The 20310-nt window shown below is 44.9% G+C and overlaps 1 protein-coding gene across 13 annotated transcripts in view; it reads left to right on the top strand.

Annotated features, from left to right (window-relative positions):
- Window positions 1-14109, top strand: part of RAPGEF6 (Rap guanine nucleotide exchange factor 6) — a 122137-nt gene extending 108028 nt beyond the window's left edge. For 6 of the 13 annotated variants that reach the window (XM_040078011.1, XM_040078007.1, XM_040078009.1 and 3 more), the window contains 5 exons: window positions 336-449; window positions 2469-2691; window positions 4046-4557; window positions 7425-7736; window positions 9473-14109. In XM_040078011.1, coding sequence (XP_039933945.1) covers window positions 336-449; window positions 2469-2691; window positions 4046-4557; window positions 7425-7736; window positions 9473-9498 — 1187 coding nt within the window. In that variant the 3' untranslated portion in view covers window positions 9499-14109. The remainder of the gene's footprint in view (window positions 1-335; window positions 450-2468; window positions 2692-4045; window positions 4558-7424; window positions 7737-9472) is intronic. The other 7 variants (XM_040078015.1, XM_040078013.1, XM_040078014.1 and 4 more) reach the window with 3 other exon arrangements.
- The last annotated feature ends 6201 nt before the right edge of the window (window positions 14110-20310 follow it).

The raw sequence follows: 20310 nt of genomic DNA, 5'->3' as shown, positions 1-20310 counted from the left end.
TCTTTGAAAACAGTGTTTTGTTTCTTGGGGATTGTTTCATTAATTCAACTTGCTTTCAGCACTGATCTCATTTGATTGAGGTGATCTGTACTTTGTTGTATGTGCTGTGCTAACAGCTCATTGATCTAAAATTAGGTGCTTCACAGACAGCTGAAGGACATAATTTTAGGCATGAACACATTCCACTTAATCCTAGATTTCATTTTCTTTTGAACTATACCCATGTGATATATAAATAGGATTGAAGCAAAAAAAGGACTTTCAATTAGGATGTTATTTTTGTTGTTACTTACCTCATCATCTGTCAACATCTGTCTGTGTCTACTTCATTGTAGTTGGGAACATCCAAAGGTCGGATAACTGCAGTCAGATGAATCTCTCTGGCTCTTCCTCATCACTGGCCAGTGAAACCAGCAACAAGAACAGTGGACAGCGCAGCTATGGAATAGGTGGGGCTTATTTACAAAAGCAAATTCGGATGATTTGCCAAGCTGGAGAGAGTTCTGAGAAAAGTGCAAAAGAGGACAGAGAGAAAGAGAGTAGAAAGGCAGAAGCTGAGCATGAACCTACAAAAATAAAGGGATTCTGGTTCAGAAGACTTAGGGAAAGAAGCTTCTCCAGGGAAAGAACAGCTTTTACTGCGACAAGGGAAGCAGAGCCCATTGAAGCTTTAGAAAGCAGTGGAAACAAGGACAAGGACATTGATGCTCTGAGTACAGCAAGTATCTGTAGCAACAGCAGTGTGTACACATCTTACTGCCTATGCACAAGACCTAGAAGAAGGAGGAAGACGCTATAGTGTATTTTTAGAAGGAAGACTGATGTCCATGTTGTGTCTCATATCCTGAGTTTATCTAAGTTATTTCAGCGTTATCCATTTACATGTTTAAGATGTTTGATGTGCTTCCCTTCCAGATGTTTGTGTCAGTTCTTTATAGCTAATCACCCTTACAGTGCAGTGAAGACAGTAATGTGAAGTTTAGAAAATCAAGGAACAGGTACAGTGTCAGTTCAGTTACTTAGTGTGTCACAAATGCCAATGAAACAGTAAGTTCTGCAACATTTGTTAATTAAACAGTCCCTGATATGGTGTCACTGGAATGCTCTCTTCCAGCATTGGTGTGTATTCCATTGATCACATCTTCTGTTGCCCTTTTCAGCTCAGCAGATACTTACACTTAGTCTGTTGATACACACGTGCTGTTATTTTATGGCTCAGCTTTCAGATAGTGTTATTAATTTCTTTAATGAAGAGGAGCCCCTTTGTTCTCCAAATAGTTGGAACACTGTAAGGACTTTTCTTACTGCAGTGCAGTTGTATCAATTTAAAGAGTCCCTTAAAAAATATAAAGAATATTAAATATTGCTTACTGCCAAACGAAAGGAAACTGAAATTTAATCTTAAAAAAGCTGCTCTTAAGTACATTTTAAGGTTCAGTTCTATAGTTTGATAATATTGATATTTACTGCTCATATTTGCTCTTAAAGTCTTAGAGCAATAATCAAAGTTAAGCTGTGAAATCTCAAATTATGAGCTTTATGCTCAGTGGGTATATGCCAGTGTCTCCACATGCCATACTGTATCATCTCACTGTATTGTTTATGCACTTAAGGGCATCGGTGTTCTCTATTAGGTTGTGTGTGTGGCTTTTACACTGCCTTCTCATTTCACTTCTTCACCTAATCAGTGTAAATATATGGCAGTCCCACTAAAAGGCACATGTGCAGAAATTTAGGAAGAGAAAAGCTTGGCTGAGGAGTTAGATATATAAGGGATGTATACCTTATTTGTGTATGAAAGAAGTTATTTCAGGGTAAGCCAAGAGTGGGGGGGGAGGGAAATAAGGAAGCATTATTCATTTTGCTCTGAATCTGGTGTGGCCTTCAGTTGTTCCCCTTCTGTGGGAAGAGCACTGGAGTCTGGTCCAGCTCCTCCTGCCAAGGTTGTGCTTCCTGCCTTTGCTGCCTTCTCTGCTAGTTTTGGAGCAGACAACCAAACTGAAGTGGATCATATGGCTGATCCCTGAGTGCTAATAGCTGTCTATTACCTTAGTCAGCATCTCCTCCTCCACTGCCAGAATCTTTTTTTGAGTCTTGCGTGGCAGTATGGCAGAGGGATGGTGGGAAGTGTGCTGCATTTATACTGAAGGAGTCAGCACTTGCAGAATTGGAAAGACCTGATCTGCCCACCCAATACTGATGCAATAGGGTGCTGATTCTGGTTGTGAAGGTTAAAACTGCTGCTCTGGAGAGTAGAGGAGTTGCAGGTCCCTGGACTGGCATTAGTAAATCAGTGCCAGATGCTGATAGATGCTAAAAGCTTTAGTACCCTAAAATCCTCAGTGGACTGATTGTATGCAAACAGGGTATGGTTGGTTTTCGTCTTAATATCCTCGCTGTAATGTGTGTGCCAATTCTTCATTGTTGTATATTGATCAAAACATTCTCCTCTCCTCTCCTGTATGTAGGCTACGCCCTCATACCTTCCACTAAATCCGACAACTTCTCGGACTCCAGTCACAGTGAGATTTCATCCCGGTCCAGCATCGTGAGCAACTGCTCCGTGGACTCCATGTCAGCAGCGCTGCAGGATGAGAGGAGTTTGTCCCAGTCCCTCATTGTGGATTCAGGCGGGGCAGAGAGAAAGGAGCATCCTCAGGCACTGACAGATTACAGCCAGCCCTGCCCGGGGTAAGGTGCAGCTGCTTCTGGTGGGGCTCGGTGTTCTGGTGTCAGAAGGGGTAAGGAAGCATTGGCCAGGACACCGTTGTGCACTCCACTGTGGTTTTTAAGCTTATGCTGGAAGCTGGAGCCCTGGCTGCTGTGTGTGAGCCTGTTTCCATAAGAAGCTTACAGTATTACTTGGGGAGACAAGAGCTTGTTCCCATCGGTGGGGTTTAGCTGGATATTTCTTGCAGGAGACTGGAAGCTTGTTAAAAGCCAGGATGACACTTAGCAAATTAGTGCCATGGTGAGAGACAGCAAAAGAACAGCAGGATATGATCAATTCTCTCTGAGTCAGCAATGCCAGTCCCTTAACATGCTCTAATGTGATTTGTGAAGAATTTTGTAATTATCATTTGTTGGTTAGGCAGATTGGCAGCTTTCTGCCCCTGTCTTTTTGACAGTTTCCAAACAAGAGGTCTTGTTACTTTAGTGCAATGAGAATTTGTGCTGAAATGCTTGGAACTTGAAGTTTTTATATTTTTCTTGCTACCTGTAGCACCTTGATCCAGAGGATGTAGTATCTCCTAATAAATCTTGGGATAGTGTTGTCTGTCCTCAGTTGTCATGGATTCAACTAAATGAGAGATGTTCCTCATATTTCTCGTTTTTCCATCACATGGAATCATAGAATGCTTTGGGTTGCAATGGACCTTAAAGATGATCTTGATTCAACTCCCTTTCTCTGGGCAGGAATCAGGGTGCTTCCAGCCCCATCCAACCTGGCCTTGAACACTTCCAGGGGTGCAAAGAAATGAGTAATTCAGTTTATTTCATAGGATTAAAATGGGAATTTAAAGAAAATCATCAAAGTAAATAATTCCCTTTCTAGAGGGCAAAATACACATTGAGTTTATGTTTTGTGGTTGTTTCTTTATTCCTTAGTTTCAACGGGTTGCGAGGGAAGAAAGTGGATTTTATCCTAGGATTTACAAAATAGAAAAGGAAGGAAAAGAAACCCCTTGCTTGCACATACCTAAGAAATGTTCCTTGATTTCCCAACGTGTCAGTAAACTGCTGAGGGCGGGTGTTGAATTTTAATGTGGTGCTGCCCATGCATTTGTTAACACACCCAGAAATAGTTGGGAGACTTGAATAATGTCTAGCAATCCTATCTTCATGTATTCTAAATTCATCCAAACCTGGCTTTATCTTTCCCCCCTTAGTTATGCATTTAGAGCAATAAGAGCTTTCAGCGGACATTTCCTTAAAAAAGAAATTTCGGACCAATACAAACCCAGAGTTGGCTCTGAGTACGTTGCTCTTATTGTAAAAGCTTACCAGTGTTTTTTTTCCCAATTTCTGTTGTTTTCCAATGTAGCTGGTCCATCACTAGGCCTGCTCTGATCAGAGGAATGGCCTTCACATCTTCCATGAGCAGCGAGGAGATCTCCCATGAGCACATCATGGTAGAGGCAGCAGACAGCGGCCGCGGAAGCTGGACTTCATGCTCAAGTAGTTCTCATGACAATTTCCAGAATATCCCAAACCAGAAGAGCTGGGATCTCCTCAGTTCTTACCGTCACACCCAGCTGGACGGACCTATAGCTGAAGTGGATCCCACGAACTGTTACTCTGAGGAGGGTTATTTGTATTCCGAAGCCTTTTCCAAAGCCAACAGGCAGTCGAAAGCCAGCGTGGAGCTCGATCAGTCTCGGCAGAGCTGGGCATCCTCCAGCTCCCTGTCAGACACTTACGAGACAAACTATGGGACGATTAAGCGGAGGGGGCTGGAGAACTCCTCAGCGGAGCAGACGGAGGTTTTGGACTCTAAACCAGGCGCTGATACAACTTACAAAACTGTTACTTCGAGTACAGAAAAAGGCCTGATAGGTAAGCCAAGCCAACAGCTCACGGAAGCTGCTACATCTGTTTTTCATTTTGATACTAAGTTGTTAAGAAATGACGTCAACAGGTCTGGGGCTGCCTGGCATGTTGAATTCAGCTTCACACGTGGTTGTAATCATAGAGCTACGCAGTGTGTTTTCAAGCCACCTTCTTTTGCATGAGGAATATCAAGATAATAAACAGGTGCACTTCCCCGTCACTTCATGGGTCTGCAGGAAAACTCTCTTCAGGGAAATGTCAGGCAGTTCTTTTCCGTAGTATCCTATTTTGCTTTTTTGAATGATTTTGGAGGTGCACTCATCGCTGTAGGTGTTCTTCTGACAAGGGTCAGTGATCCCTTACTCCTTGTAATGCAGACTTCCCAGGAGCCCAGAGGGAAGTGAGTGACTGCAGAGTGATGTGGAGCTCACCTCCCTCTCTGAAGCTGGGGCACCTTTCATCCACAGGGCTTTGGGCTTTGAAAGCTCAAGGGCAAAGCGGATTCCTTTCCTGTCTTTGCTATTTTAAGATGCCATTTATCTGATTATACAGCTGCAGTTTGGCTACTTATGAAAGGAGAAAAAAATAAAAATGTTCTTTGAAAGATGCATAGTTCTATCAAGCTAGATGTTCTTCCCCCATCCTAGTGAGTTCAGTAACCAAAATTAAAGGAACTGCGTTAGTACAAGATAAAACATGGAATGCAAAGCTTTTTAAGACTGTGAGGCAAGGGTGCAGCTGAATGCAATTTAATTACTGAGTGCATTGCTGGAGGGCTTTGTTATCAAAGGTAATTACCTGAATAAATATTGCACGTAGGGCAGAGGTCTTGGGTTGTGTTCCTCCTTGCCTTTGGAAAAGAAATTGTGGTGGAGCCTTGCAGAGAATTTGCATTGCTGTTCTGTGCTCTGCCCTTGCAGCCTTTCAGAGCTGTGCCTGAGTGTCTGAGCTGTATTAGGAGATGGCAGGTTCACTGTTGAGTACACGCTGTCTTTGCTGACAGCGCTTTCCATTCCTTTGAATTTTTTTTCCATTCTGCACCGTGTAGCTGTGAGCAGCATTCACAGAGTGCTGGGGCTGCTCAAGGAAAGATCTGATAGGGGTGGATATAATTAGAGGTTTGCAAATGCAAATCCATTAGCTGTTGGCCATCACACAGTATGCCAAAGATATCTTCACTTTATTTCACCGTTTGTAAAATACTATGAATTGGAACCTGACAAAGAGGCACGTTATTCTTGCATTACTACAGTAGAGCAAAGGTCAGCTCTAGGGAGCCTGAAGCTTCCTCCTTTGAAGGAGAACGTACTCACCCTCGGCATTCCTCCTGCAAATCCAACCAAGGCTGAAGGTGAGGTGAGGACCCAGCCCTTCCCCATCCCTCCAGGGAAGGGCAGATCCTCTTCGCTTCCCCTGTTTTTTCACAGAGACCTCATTCAGTGCTAGTTAAATGAAAATAAATCCTGTAATTTAATAGTGTAAATCTCTGTCTGTACCCATGTGTATCTGCTAAACCCCAGACTGACTGCATTTGGTTTTAGTTGTTTTATTGTCAGCCCAAGCATGAGCTTAGGCCATCAGGTATGAATCAGCTTGTATTCCTGATACCAAAACCTGGAATCTCACAAGTCTACAACACAGTAAGAAGTACTCCTTTATTTTTGATCCCTTCACATTCTGCTAAGATAAGAAAATATTACATTTGCTGAAATAAGTGAAAATAGTGAACATGCACTGTTTAAAATGGATCCACACAAAGAATGCAAATTCACTTAACTAAGAGATTAAAAAAATTACCCTGGCTTTGAAACTCTACTGTTGCAACATGTCCATGGAAAAAAGCCCAATTTAACATGCACATAAGCCCCAGACCTGGGGTGGGAGGGAGGGAGGCAACCTAAGAAGAGTTAAATTTTGGGTTGAGAGCCTCTGTGACTTGAACTACTGTTGAACAGGGCAGGAAGGGAGAAGATGAATTACGAGGCATGGACATTGCAAATAAATATTATTGATTGTAGCCTTTTCATGACTGCACAAGGTGTAATGCAGCCCTTCCAAAGGCTGTTCCTATAACTGTTCCTGGCTTTTTCTCACTTGTAAACAGAGAACATAGTTTAAGATAAGGGTATGATACCAAGGGATAAGAGTAAGAAATCAAAAGTATGGGTGTGATTATTCACTCTGTGAAAATGTAAAATAATTAACACAGGCTCAATACACAGTCTGCCTCATAGCATCAATTTTAAATGATGCTATGTTTTTCTTCCTATGGCATAGCCAGATGGTTTCATGTCTTTACACACATCAGATGATATGGTGATACTTTATTATAATGAATTTATGTTAAGCGACTGACCTCTTTTGGGCGATGAAACGGATGTTGGAAGTCAACCAGCAGTTCTTGCTGTCAAACACCAGCATGCTGCACGAAGTAACTCTGGGCTGGTTGCCTTGATTCCTTCTGTTTCAGTTTCCCAGCCTGTAACGGTGGCATCAGACTTGGCTGTGCTGGTTCTCCATCCTGCCAGAGAGCTCCAGAGCATCCCCTGGTGCAGCAGGGCCGCGGGAGCAGGGACCGTAATAAAAAGTGTTAATTGCAGTCTGAATGCAGATAAGCTTAGAGTCCTCTTTCCATTCAATTGACATCTCACCCAATGAGTTCATGGATTCTCTTGCTACTCTGACTTCTTAAAATAAATAGAAAACAGAAATGAAGGCATAAATACCTGCTGCTGCCATTATAACCAGTGTTTCTGCATTTGCGTTTTGTTATCAGTTTCTGTTTTGCCATTGTAACATTTCATGATTTTTTAACGTTTTGTTTCCTTTCTTTTTCTTCTTTAACATTTCCATTGCTTATTTCCTGTGCCCAGTGTACTGTGTCACCTCACCTAAGAAGGACGATAGGTATAGGGAGCCACCGCCCACCCCTCCGGGATATATGGGGATTTCTTTAGCGGACATTAAAGAAGGATCGCCCCACCACCCACACCTCAAACCTCCAGACTATAGTGTGGCAGTGCAGAGGTCAAAGATGCTGCACAGTGACCTCTCTAGACTTCCACCAGCTGCTCTCGGTAGTGACCCGGTGGCCTGTGTCTCCTCGAGGATGCCTCAGTGGCACGGCCGGCAGCCGTCCAGCCCCAGAGTAGCAGACTTGCCTGACGCAGATAGTGAAGAGGATGGTAGGTGAACACCTGGCTCGGGAGCGGGGCTGTGCAGGGTGCACTTCACAGCGATGTTCTGGTCTTTCTCTTGGGTCATTCTTGGAGATTAAAAGCGGATTAATCTCTGAAATACACAGTCGTGTTTGTATGGCTGTATGCACACGCGTGGCGGCGCGTGTCACGCGTAGCTGTGTGCATGTACATACGCGTGTAAAGCAAAGAAGAATGCCTTCCCCTTAGAAAAAGCATGTTGGCACCAAACAAGCTCCAAGTATATGTAAATAAGTAAAAATACAAAAATATACATATAAGACCTCCTAAGCTACAGCTGAGACACTTAAGAGCATGTAGATATTGGTTTGAATTTTGTTTTTTGTTTTTTTATTTTTCTTTAAAAATCTGTCCCCTCTTAAATAGTGATGGGACACTGACAGGCTACACGTGGGAAAACTCTGACCTCCCTGGGTTGATTAACTGGTATCCCCCAGTGGTTTGGCTGGCATCAGGGTGATGGTCTGAAATGAGTGATTTGGATTTGGTGGAGTGAACTTAACTTCATTTGTATTCGGGTGTGCTGGCATTGAGCTGCCTTATGCCTCAGCAGATATTTTTGGAGATTGAGTTTCAAAATATTGAACAAAATAATAGTGAACTTCTGTTCTTATTTGTGCATTTGATGAAACCTGTGTTCCCTGCCTAACTTGGCCTGACAGTGTCTCTCCCAGTTCATTTTTCATAATCTTGTTTGAAGCAACAGCCAGTGCTGCCAAGCATGGCATTTGTGGGGGGACCAAAATATGAGAGGATTTTCTGATAAAGACTGCTCTTGTATTGTGTCAAAGCTAACTTCAGGTCAGGGCAATTTCTGCTTAATTGTTTATCTCCTGATTTGCTTTTAATTTCTGTGCACTGATGTGATCTTCTGTACCTTTTGCTGGTGAACTATTTTTTTTTATTAGAATGTTAAGGTCATTTCCTTCCATTTCAGTCTGATTTAAAATGAGCCTGTATTTAGGTTAAAACAATTTCTGATGCAAAATGATTGTATCTTGGCCCTTTAAAATGTGTAAGCAGTAGTTAACATATATATTAGTACTGCAGTTCAAACTTACAATAGATGTAAAATTGCCTGGCGTTAATTCTGTTGTGCTTTTGATATTGAAATAAGGAAGTCATTGCTTCAAACATTTTTAATCCAATTTTTTCTTAGCTAAATTTAACTGTACACTTTTAGAGGCACCTATTTTACTATTTCCAAAGTGCTTGGTTAATTTTATTTGGTATAAAATGCTCACTGCATGGAAATTTGCTGGCTTTTTTCCCAAATCCATAGCTTTTGGTATTCTGGGAGCTGCATGCTGATAACTTTTGGAGGATCTGGGATTTTCTGTTTTGCAATATGTCTTTATCTATGACCATCATACCTCAGACTGCAGAAGCTGTGGCTGCCCCATCCCTGGAAGTGCACAAGTCCAGGCTGGACAGGGCTCGGAGCAACCTGGATGGTGTTGGAACGAGATGCTTTATAAGGTCTCTTCCAACCCAAACCATTCTGTGATTGCCTGAGGATCTGATAAATGGTGATATGGAATGTGTAGTGATCAGTGATGATAAAGACTGAAAACATGCTGCTGCAGGGGGGTGAAGTTGTCATAGACTCACTGTGATCACATCGCTGGGTGCTGGTCTGTGCCCTGTGTGCCCGAGGTGGGGACTGGTGGAATAACTGCCTATTTCTTTATCTTGTTTTGCAGAAGATGAACAAGTATCAGCAGTTTAACCCTTGGGCTATTTATATAATCCACTCACAACACAAGGGACGTGGGAGAAGGTCTCATGGTTCTGTTAGCGACCGCTGACAACTTGCTGCTACTGACCTCAGACCTTGCCTCTGTCACAGATGGGATGGAACGGGTTGGATCACCTCTTTACACCTTCCTTCACTCTGCCACCACCACCTAAGAAGCTATTTCTGCCTGTGAAATAGAAAATCCTGTTCAAGGAACGTGCTGACTGCCTGGATACCAGCATGGGTACCCAGAGATGAACCGAGCTTCATGCATTGGGGAGGACCAGTTGTCACCGCCGCTTGAAACTTGGGAGCATTTTTCTGTATGATACCATATAATCCTTTGGTAGTTTCCATTGTTGTTATTTTCTACATGACTGTTAGAAGTCTGAGAGTGTTATTTTATGAACTTCAAAAAAAAAAAAATTATATCAAAATGTCAGCAAAAGCGAAGGATGTTGCTGAAGTATTTGAAAATAATTTATTAATTTAATATTTTTTAAACGGGAGTTTCCTTTATGTGCGTTGGGAGTGCTCTGGTTGGCTAATATAAATGTTTAGTCAATGTGACAGCAAATTAGCTACACGTAACTGTTGTGCTCTCGAAATAAACACAGAAAAGTAGAAACGGGTGCAGAAATTTTTAGATTTTAGAGTGGGTTTAGATTTAATATGAAAAGAGCCCAATGCCCTGCAGAGCAGTGTCTGTCAAGCCAGCACTCCTGCTGCTCCCCTCCCACATGGACACAGCAGAAACCTCCTGCCCAAGGTATTTAGAAATTTTTTTAGCTGCCAGCCAACTAAGGCAACGGTTGGTGCTCTCCTTCCCTCTTTAAGAATGCTGGAAATGTGGAAGCTGGAATGTAGCTCATGGGGAGCATTTGGGGAGATCTGAAGCTTTCCCAAAAGAGTTTTAACAGGTTTTGCCCTGCAGAATTCAACATGCAAAGCATGTTCTAAAACTCAAAACTCAGCTGTGTGTTGTGGTTTTTAAGATCATCCCACATGTCCTGGCCTTTTCCCAGAGTTGCACAGGGTTTAGGTGCAAAGGTTATCTTTGAAAAAATTAATAAAAGAATTATAGATCACCTATATTTCACATAAAATTTGTGAAACTGAATAATAAATGACACAATGCTTATAGAAGAGCATAATGCATTTTATGATGGGTTAAAAAACCCTGTGGTGTTTATCTGGAAAATACAAATGATCTCAAACCGTTTTTTTTAAAAATCCTAGTTAAAAATCCTGGTGGTGTTGATGTCAATGAGTGTTTTGACTTACAACCAGCCAGTATTAACCCATGATCCTCTAGTTTGACTATGGTCAAAAGAATTGCTTCTTTGGTTTTACTTTTAGCCAGCCAGAGTGCAGAGGGCTAGAACTGGAAATGGCCTGCAGGTTCTTTTCTTTCTCCTTTATTTCTTTCCCTTTCTTTCCCTCCATACATGACACCCCATTCTAGTGTTAAAATCAGACATGAATGTGTGAATATGTATTTAAACATTCAATTGTAAATCTTTGTTGTGATGTTTACAGCCTAAGCTAGAAAGATGATGTTTGTCATTTTTACAGTGCCTCAAAACTGATTTCTAGATCCATAGTTGTGAAGAGCTTTAAGGTTTTGTTTTTTTTTACCTATATGTGTGCAGGAGTGCAAGGTGAATGCAACATTTTTGGAAAATGCCACAAGTACCAAAAACAACCCAAAGCCTTTGATGTGCTTTCTCCATAGTAGCTAGGGGCTGATGCAGCCAGGTGGATGTGAATGACCCTGCCTGTGTCTGCCTTCAGAGCAGTTCCAGGTTCAACATTGCCTGTCATGATTGGAATTGGGAAGTGTAAATGAACAGTGATGCTGAGGAAGAGGATGCCTAATTTAGAACTCACTGGTTGGCTGTATGATTTTTTGGCACAAGTGTCAGAGAAGCAAGTGGTTGAAAAAAATATATTAAAATCCACTTGAGGTATGGCATAATAAATACATTTTGTTTCTCAAGGCCTTAATGCTTATCATGAGCCTGCAAGGGCCTTAATGACTAAAGATTAATGTGTCAAAGCTACGCAGGGCAGAGTGAGTGTTTTCAGCACATGCAATATTGATAATAGAACTCTTGAACTGATATTCCTGTGGGATGTAAATCCAGGTCCTGCCATCCCACTGTCAGCTGTAGTTGCTTGTTAACTGCTACATGGAAACAACAGGCTTTATGTTCCATCAGAAACCATCTGCGTTGTGCCAGGTGAACGAAACTGTACAGTTCCTTGGCCTTGGGGGGAAGCTGCAGCTTGTTCCAGCCTGTTGAACAGAAGTATAGGGGATGGGGGTTACTAAAGTGGCTTTCTTTTACCCCCAAACCCAATAGTGCTGCCTTTGGAGGTGCAGGGAATCCCCTGTGGAGAGCAGGGTCGGGGTCTCCTGGCAGTCAGCAAGAGCAGATGAATAAATCACCCGTCCAAACGTGGTGTTGGGTGGTGTTTGCACATCAGCAGCATCCGTCTGTTCCACAGGGCTTGGCGGACACTGAAAAGTTCTGGAATGAGTGAAAGTCTCACTAATCATATTTTCCTAATAGCCATCACAGCTAGTGTACATAAATCATGCATAAACCATGACAGATGAGCTACTCCTGCTCCTCCTGCCTCGCACAGTGTGGCTTCTCTGCTGCTCCTTGCTGGGGCTTTTGTTTGTTTGTTTGTTTTTAACTCAACCGATCACATTGATTGGGGCCAATAGCCAAATGTAGAGTGTCTGGTGTGGGTTTGAAGAGACATTATCCCTTTTTCTTTTTGTAATTCAGACAGAAGCAATATGGTGGTTAGTACCTGTTGTACACTGCTTTGTTGAAATGATGTCTTCTGGACCACAGATCCCTGACTCCATACCTCTGCTAGGTTCTTCTAACTCGGGCTCTGATGCTGATAAACAGTTCAGGTACCTCGTGTCATGTTCTTCCACTGCCAGACCTGGGTTTGCTCACTTCCTGCTTGTTGTTTGCTCCTGACTTGTTGGTGAAAGATGCATTTCAGATTTATATGGTTTAAGCACACAGTGTTTTGTTATGAATCTTAAACTTCCAAATAATTCCTGAGGAAGCAGTGTAGTTTAGTAAAACTGGATTGGCCTCTCCAGTTGCAGAAAGGGGAAAATGAGATCACTGAGCCTCTGAGCATCAGGGTCATCTCCCAAGTACACAAAAGAATGGAAAGACAATGGCTGTGGGTGTTTGCAGTTCATGTTTTTGCAATGTGGACAAATATCGTTTGCCAGCAGTGGGCAGTGAGGCTTTCCTGGCTCCTTCCTTTGCCTTTACTCAGATAAGTTTGTAGGTGTGGCCACCCCTTGAGCCCTGTGTGTGATTTCTGGGCACCATGATATGAAAAAGATACAACACTATGAGAGAGCATCGAAATGTGGCCACGAGGATGGGGAAGGGTGTGGAGGGAGGAAGCCTTAGGAGTGTCTGAGGGCACTTGGTCTGTTCAGCCTGGAGAAAAAGAGATTGAGGGGAGAGAGACTTAATTGCAATCTAAAACATCTTCCTGAGGGGCAGCACTGATCTCTCTGCTCTCATGACCAGTGACCGGTCGTGAGGGAATGGCCTGAAGCTGCGTCAGGGGAGGTTTGGGTTGAGTATTAGGAAAAAGTATTTCACCCAGAGAGTGGTTGTGCCCTGGATCAGCTCCCCAGGGAAGTGGTCACAGCAGCAGCCTGGCAGATCTCAAGTGGTGTTTGGACAAGGCTCTCAGGCACGGGGTGGGATTGTTGGGGATGGTTTTGTGCAGGGCCAGGGGTTGGACTCGATGATGCTGGCAGGTCCCTTCCAGCTCAGCACATTCTGTGATGCCAGGTGGGTGACGCTTCGCTGGGAGGTGGTCAGAGCCCATGGGTGGGATGGGGTGCACTGGGGGCTGCCTGCACCTGCCAGAGGCAGAGGGTGTCCCCAGGGGCTGAACCTGCCAGTGATGCCGCTTGTAGAGGGGCCAGTGGGGCGTCAAGGGTGTTCCAAAACCTCTTTCATCACATCCCAAGTAATTTTACTGCAGGCAACAGTGGAAATACAACCCATTTAAGCTTTTATAAAACATTAGAATTTTTGAAGGATAAACTTACCACTGCCTTCGCAAAAAGAAAAGAAAAAAGGGATACTCTCTCTTTAGAAAAGCTTTACACATTATATTTTAGAACGCTTGTATAGAGGATAATCTATCTTGAATTCCCAACCCAGCTTTTGCTTCTGTTGTGCTTTTTATTGTTTTATCTTTATTTCTGATATACCTGGAATGCAGTTTAGCTTGGTATTAATTAAATTCTAAATATGTGAGCATATTGGCAAAACTGCACAGATGTAATGATATTCCAATAGCAATTGTACTGCACAAGTCAGTGATTGTAAAGTATTCTGTAACAAGCAATGTTTGTCTTCTATTTTTTGATACCTCTTACACTTATGTCTTTTAGAAAGACAGTGCCTCTGTATGCTTTTTGTATTTTTACTGAGTGATTGTAAATATTTGTTATATTTTTGGTTAAGAGAATGTTTAAAAGTACTGTTTATTATCCAATCTATTAATATGTTGGAATCAATAAACAATCAACATGTATTAATTGTTTTCAGCAGCTGTTTTCTGGCAGCCAGTGGAGGATGGAGCTGAGGTGGTACAGAGCTGGGGAGAGTCCGGTGGGAGTGATGCTCATGCCAGGATCAGAGGAGCCACCTCTGAGTGGTTTTGTTGTGTCTTCACAATGAGGACAATACACACGTGATGTCCACAGTGCTGGAGCACCTTTCCTGTGAAAAGGGCTCAGACAAGCGGAGTTGTTCAGACTGAGGAAGAGAAGGATCTGTGGAGCCCTTAGAGCGCCTTTCAATGTATAAAAGGGCTCCAAGAGAGCTGGAGAGGGGCTCTGGACAAGGAGGAATGGCTTTAATCTGAAAGAGGGCAGGATTGGGTTTCAATTTTCTGAAGAAATTCTTCCCTGTGAGGGTGGTGAGGCCCTGGCACAGGTTACCCAGAGCAGTTATGGCTGGCCCATCTGTGTAAGTGTTCGAGGCCAGGTTGGACAAGGCTTGGAGCAGCCTGGGATGGTGGAAGGTGCCCATGGCTGGAGTGGGGGGTTGGACTAGTTGACCTGGAAAGGTCCCTTAACCACCCAAACCATTCTGTAATTCTGTATCTTTCCCCTTTACCCGGGTGCTGTGGCTGCTGCCTCAACATCAACTCGGAGAGAGCAGAGAGCGCCTGAGGCCCTTTGGCAGCGTGTGGTGCCTCCCAGACGCACATAAAGATGGAGGTGTGTGCTGGCACTGAGGGTGCAGCCGCAGAGTTGAAAATACTTCTTTTTCCTCCCCTTGTTTTTGCAGAGGGCCCGTGGCCCCCAGCCCCCCCAGTGTGGTGCTGAAGGTGGGATGGGCAAAGGGAGCAGGAGCTGTGCTGGGAGCCCTGCTCTGGCTGCCATGGCCACCTCTGCCTGCATTTTCCCTCCATTCGTGTACTGATCATGCAAAAGCTCAGCTATGTGGGAATTTCATGGGAAAGGACATTTTTTTCCAGGGACAGGACGCTTTTGTAATGAGTTCTGTGCTGGCAAGCAGAGCCTGCAGCTTCTTGTCCTTTGCTCCCCCAGTGCAAATGGCGTTTTCCTCCTTTCCTCCCAGTGCAGCCCCTTTCCCTGGGCTGTGCATGGGGATGTGGCTGCACCTCTGCTGCAGGTCAGGTAAGAGCTGAGTTTTATCTTCACCATCTTACTTGCCCCAGTGGGACTTTTCAATTTTAGAATCACAGAATCGTTTGGGTGGGAAGGGACCTCGCCCCTCACCCAGTTCCAACCCTCTGCCATGGCTGAGGATGCCTTCCACCAGCCAGGTTGATCAGAGCCCTGCCCATGTCCAACCAACCCACCTTGTTCGCAGAGCCTTGTTCAGAACCAGCCAGGTTTTATTCCTGGGAATCTTTGAATTCCAGCAGTTTCTGGGACGTGGTAAGGTTTTGGGTTTTGGGTTTTTTTCCCCCCACTTTTGAAAACGTCCCTTCTTTTTAGAGAAGGAAAAGCGCCGGGGCTGCCACAAGAGGCCAGCATTGCCTCTGGTTTTGCGAGCGCTGTGCGGGGCTCCCCCGAGCCCAGCGCCCCGGCGGTGGCCCCCGGGACATTCGGGACCTTCGGGACATTCGGGACCTTCTGGGCTTCCCCTGCTGCTCTCCAGCCGTGGGCTGCCCCGGGTCCCTCGGCAGTGTCTGCAGGGACAATGTGGAGCCATGCCGTGCAGGAGGCTCTTAGCAAGTTATCTGCATTTCGGACTTTCCAAAGCTGAGACCTGGTCCCGATTTCTCTTTCGTGTGCCTGGACGATCCCTTTTCATCCGTGGGAGTTATCCTGCCTTGGGGAAGCCGTGTCCTGTTCTCCGCTGCTCTCCATCCACTGTGCCGGAGGGAGGCTGTGACGTTTGGGTTGTTTGTTTTTTTTTTTTTCCCCCATGGCAGAAGCATCAGCAGCTGGTAGGACAGTGTGGCAAGGCAGCCAGTGACTCTCAGCTTGTGTTGGGAGGTGTCGTGCCAGGATGGCCTGACTGCCGCCAGCAATTCCTCGTGTAAATTCAGATGGAGGAGAAGCAGCGTCATTAGCGAGCAGTCCGCTTAATGAGTTACTTGGATTTGGGGATTCTCTTTCTCTTTCCAGGTGGTGGAAGCCCAGCACACGATGTGCAGCATCATTTCCCATCCTCACATTCCATGTCCAAGCTTTTGGGTTAGACCTGGCGCTGTTGCAGTGGTGGATGCTTCTTGCTTTGGTGGAGCATCACATTCCCTGTGCTCGAGGGCTTCTGAAGCTGCATTCAGTGCATCAAATAGGTGCTGAGCCAAACTTGAGTGTATTCCCTGGGGACACTCAGCCGAGGCTTTTTCTGATTTTCTTCTGGAGTCAGTTTCAATCTGATTTTATTGGGAAGAGTTAACAATTGCTTGTTAGACTGCAGTTAGTGCCATGTGTTATTTGCTCATGGAGGAGCTGAGAATTGTCCCTCCAAAGTAAATATGAAAAGAGAGATGAATTCTCTCTCCCTCCACATTAAGATTTCTTGCCCAGGAGATGCTCCCTGAGGGAAACATGCTTCCTTTTTGCCATAAAAAAGGCAGGAGCTGCACTGGCAGCAGCAGGGTCACAGCCTGAGGTGTCCCCACCACCTGGGCACGGCCAGGGCTCTGCAGGCAGGGTCAGTCAGTGCTTTCAGCCACTCGTCATTTATTAAGAAGGTAAAATGTGCTGGAGGGACCCTGTTTGAGCACTGGGAGGACTAAAACCTGTCCCTTCACAATTCTTCCCTCTGGGTTGAATTCCTGCACTTTTGAGGATGGAGTAAATGCATTTTTCCTCATCCAACCTTAATTCAGGAGGAGCACTTCAAGTCTGTGGTGTTTGTGCTATGTGCTTTCAGGCTTTGGCATCAGCTCTTGTGGTTTGACCCAGAATTTGCAGTATTTTTATCTTTCCTGAAGATCCAGGTCCTGGAGGCACGTGATGACATGAACTGATGACATTTTGGTGGAAGGGAAGGTATGTAAAGCAGCTCTTGTTACAAAAACCTTGAAAACACAAACTATAAAAAGAGTGCTTAAAGGAAAAAAAAATGTGAAGGAAATGAAGACCCATATTGATTTAACCTGCCCCTGGCTCTTGTCAGCACTGAGCTGCTGGTTCCTGATGCTGAATTCCCACAACCCATCAACAGAAAAGCACAATGTCTTTCCCCAAGGTACTGCCCTGAAGACTTTTACTTGTCTGAGAGAGGCAACACTCCTGGAAATGAAGGAAGAACCAAGTTGTTTGTACAAGATAAATGTTAAATGGGCTCCACAAAGATTTCTGTTCATTCCCCTGAATTTGTCAGAGGAGGAGAATAATTACCAGTGTCACAGTGCTGCAAGTCAGTCTTGGTTTGGGAGAGAGGGAGAAATATGGTAATAAGTGAAGCTCCAGTGTAGACATAGTCGCATTTAACACTTAGGAGTAGCAATAAAGATGAAGGTTGTAATTGTATGTGCAATTTCAAAGCTCACAACATAATTTTATATCCTCAGACATCTGTTTTAGGATCAGAGCAGTGTCACAAAACTGGCTTATTTTTTACATCTATCATTTAGACACCATCAAGTTTATTACAAATTCAAACTCATTTATGTAGACATGACTTGGGTGGAACAACTCCACAGAGCGATGGTCCTGGGGACAGTGTGTTTGGAGCAGCAGAACCCTAGTTGCCTGTTCAGCAGGATGCTACTACATGGCAAAACTCGGCTCCAGAGGGGGATGGCCCTTGCAGGAAAGTGTCAGTGTTTTCCTTAGGAAAAAACTCTCTGGGATATCAGGGGTTGCTGGAGGCTTTCATGACCTACTTGCCCAGGATTGTGAGCACACCTTGTCTTTATCTCAGTGTGTTGTATTTTGGGGTGAATACACCACTAATGCTTGGCTGCAATGTGATGGCTCCTGTCCTTTCTCTCATTTTATCTTCAGTGTTAGTAGTGAAGCTGGTGGAGGGGAAGGTCTCGTGGTAGGCTTCTGCTTGGAGGACCAAAGGGGTGATGACAAACCTGGTATTAGGAAGGAATTCTTGCCTGCAAGGGTGGTGAGGCCCTGGCAGAGGGTGCCCAGAGAAGCTGTGGCTGCCCCATCCCTGGAAGTGTCCAAAACCAGGTCGGGCACAGCTTGGAACAACCTGGGATTGTGGAAGGTGTCCCTGCCCATGGCAAGGGGTAGAATAAGATGGATTTTATGAGCTTTACATGGGAGGTGCTGTGCAGGCACCACTCAGTGTGGGTTTTCCCTGCTCCTGCAGTCAAAAAAGATTTCAGAGGTTTTGGGGAGCAGCAGCACCCCCAGCTCTTCAGGGTGCTGTTCAGGTGGATTTGTTGTTGGTTTCCCATGGTGGGATGCTGGGAACTCTTCTTGCCTCTGCAGGTTTATGCTGGGCTTTGGTGCCTGGGCAGACTTTGTGCTCCCTGCACAGGTTATCCTCTCCCTGGGGTCCTTTTCCTCTCCTGTGTCATCATGTGGCTGCTCTGACTGTGCCTCTTATCAGCTCACCTGGGAGACACCTTGGCCATTCGCCTTCACTGTCCACAGAGGGAAGTAATTAAATTTAGTAGAAGTCACCATCCATTTTACAGCAGTAGTAATTAAATGTAATTGGAGGTGTGACTTCTAAACGAGGCCGTATGGTTTTTTTCAATGAGATGTTTCGCATCAAGAAAAACAAATAAATAACCAAGGACATGCAGAAGTGGAGTGTGATGTGAAGCTGTGACCTTTCCTGGGCTCCCTTGGTGGTGTCCTTTACCCGGGACACGCCTCTGCCTTGGCTTAATTGAGCAACGCTGCTGCTAATGGCTGGGAGAAATCTGCTGGTGTTCAAGCACCTTGTTTCATCAGCAAAGGAAGCTTTTAAAAATGAAAGCAGCAGCAGAAGTTGGGGAGGCTGCTGGATTTCTGCTCCCTTCTCTCTGGAGGATGCTGTTCCTTTGCAGATCTCCTCACAGTGGGATGAGGAGTACGGTGCTTCATCTCCTGACTTTGCTGTAAAATCTTTGCTAGGCTGTAGAGACTTTCCTGACTAAAACAGATATTAAAATAATTTAATTGTCAGGAAATTATACAGTTTAAAATCCAGGCCTTTGGTGAGGTTTTCAGAGGTGCAGAAACATGGTCAGTTGAAAATTAGCAATTAGAAAGATTCAGTTTGGTCATGGCTCTTCTCCCCCAGTCCAGAGAAAATATGAACCAAGAGATTCAGTGGTGCTTCTGTTACCTGTGCCCTTTCCTGCAACGTGGAAATGTCACCTGTGGCCAGAGGGAGTTGTCCTGTGCTGCTGAGAGCTCTGGGACTAGGGATGGCAGCATTGGCACCTGCTCTTGGGTGCCTTGGGTTGTTTGAATGCATGAATGTCACCCTGGAAGGTGTGAGCTGGGCCCTTCTGGGGCATTAAACACACAGCACAGCCTGGAGCTGTGGGATGTGTTATATATGTGGGATTTATTATTCCACGGGAAGTGAATGCTATGTGGCACCATGCCAATCCACAAGGGGCAGTGACTTTGCTGGAGAACCCACTGCTGACCAATAAAGGTGGGGAGGACTAGAAATATGCTAGGTTAATCTTTTTTAAAATGTGAATTATTATTTCCCAGGTGGCTGAACTGGCAGATCAAGAAGTCCAGTGCTGCGGTTTGTGTGCCAGTGGCTTGGCACCAGCTGTTTACACAAGTAATGGCTTGGAGGCGTCATTACATGTTTCATCTAGTCCTGTCAAACAAGCAGAGGGACTGCAGGGGACACCCCCCGGTGCCTGTTAACCCAGATCTGCCTGAGGTGCTGCCACTGACTTTGGTTTTGGGTCGGTTCTGCCCTGTGAGCAGCTGTGTGCCGGGCAGGGGCTCTGCTCTGTCACTGCGGGCTGCCAGGACTGCGTGTGGGGAGTGCCAATAGCCAGCCAGGCTTTCCACTGGGCAAATGATATGTGGCCAGCTTGAATTGTTCAGATCAATAACTCAGTGACAGGCAGCTCGAGCACTTGGAAACAGCATTAAGGCCGACACCACTGTTTTGTGTATTGCAAGGGATCGAAGAACACCAGGGCCTGAATTGCAGAGCTCCATCACTGTGTCAGGGCTATAAGCATGAATGTAAAGTGCTCTGGAGGAATGTGTGGCCTCTTTGAAAGATGAAAAGAAAATGCTGAACACTTGGACTCACCAGCTGCCGGGGAATGGACATGGGAACTGGGACCAGTTTCCACCAAAGTGAG

This window comes from Hirundo rustica, chromosome 14 (genome assembly GCF_015227805.2).
Source record: "Hirundo rustica isolate bHirRus1 chromosome 14, bHirRus1.pri.v3, whole genome shotgun sequence".
NCBI classification, from domain to species: domain Eukaryota; kingdom Metazoa; phylum Chordata; class Aves; order Passeriformes; family Hirundinidae; genus Hirundo; species Hirundo rustica.
The sequence above is the reverse complement of the archived record's forward strand: the minus strand, read 5'-3'. Positions and strand labels throughout refer to the sequence as shown.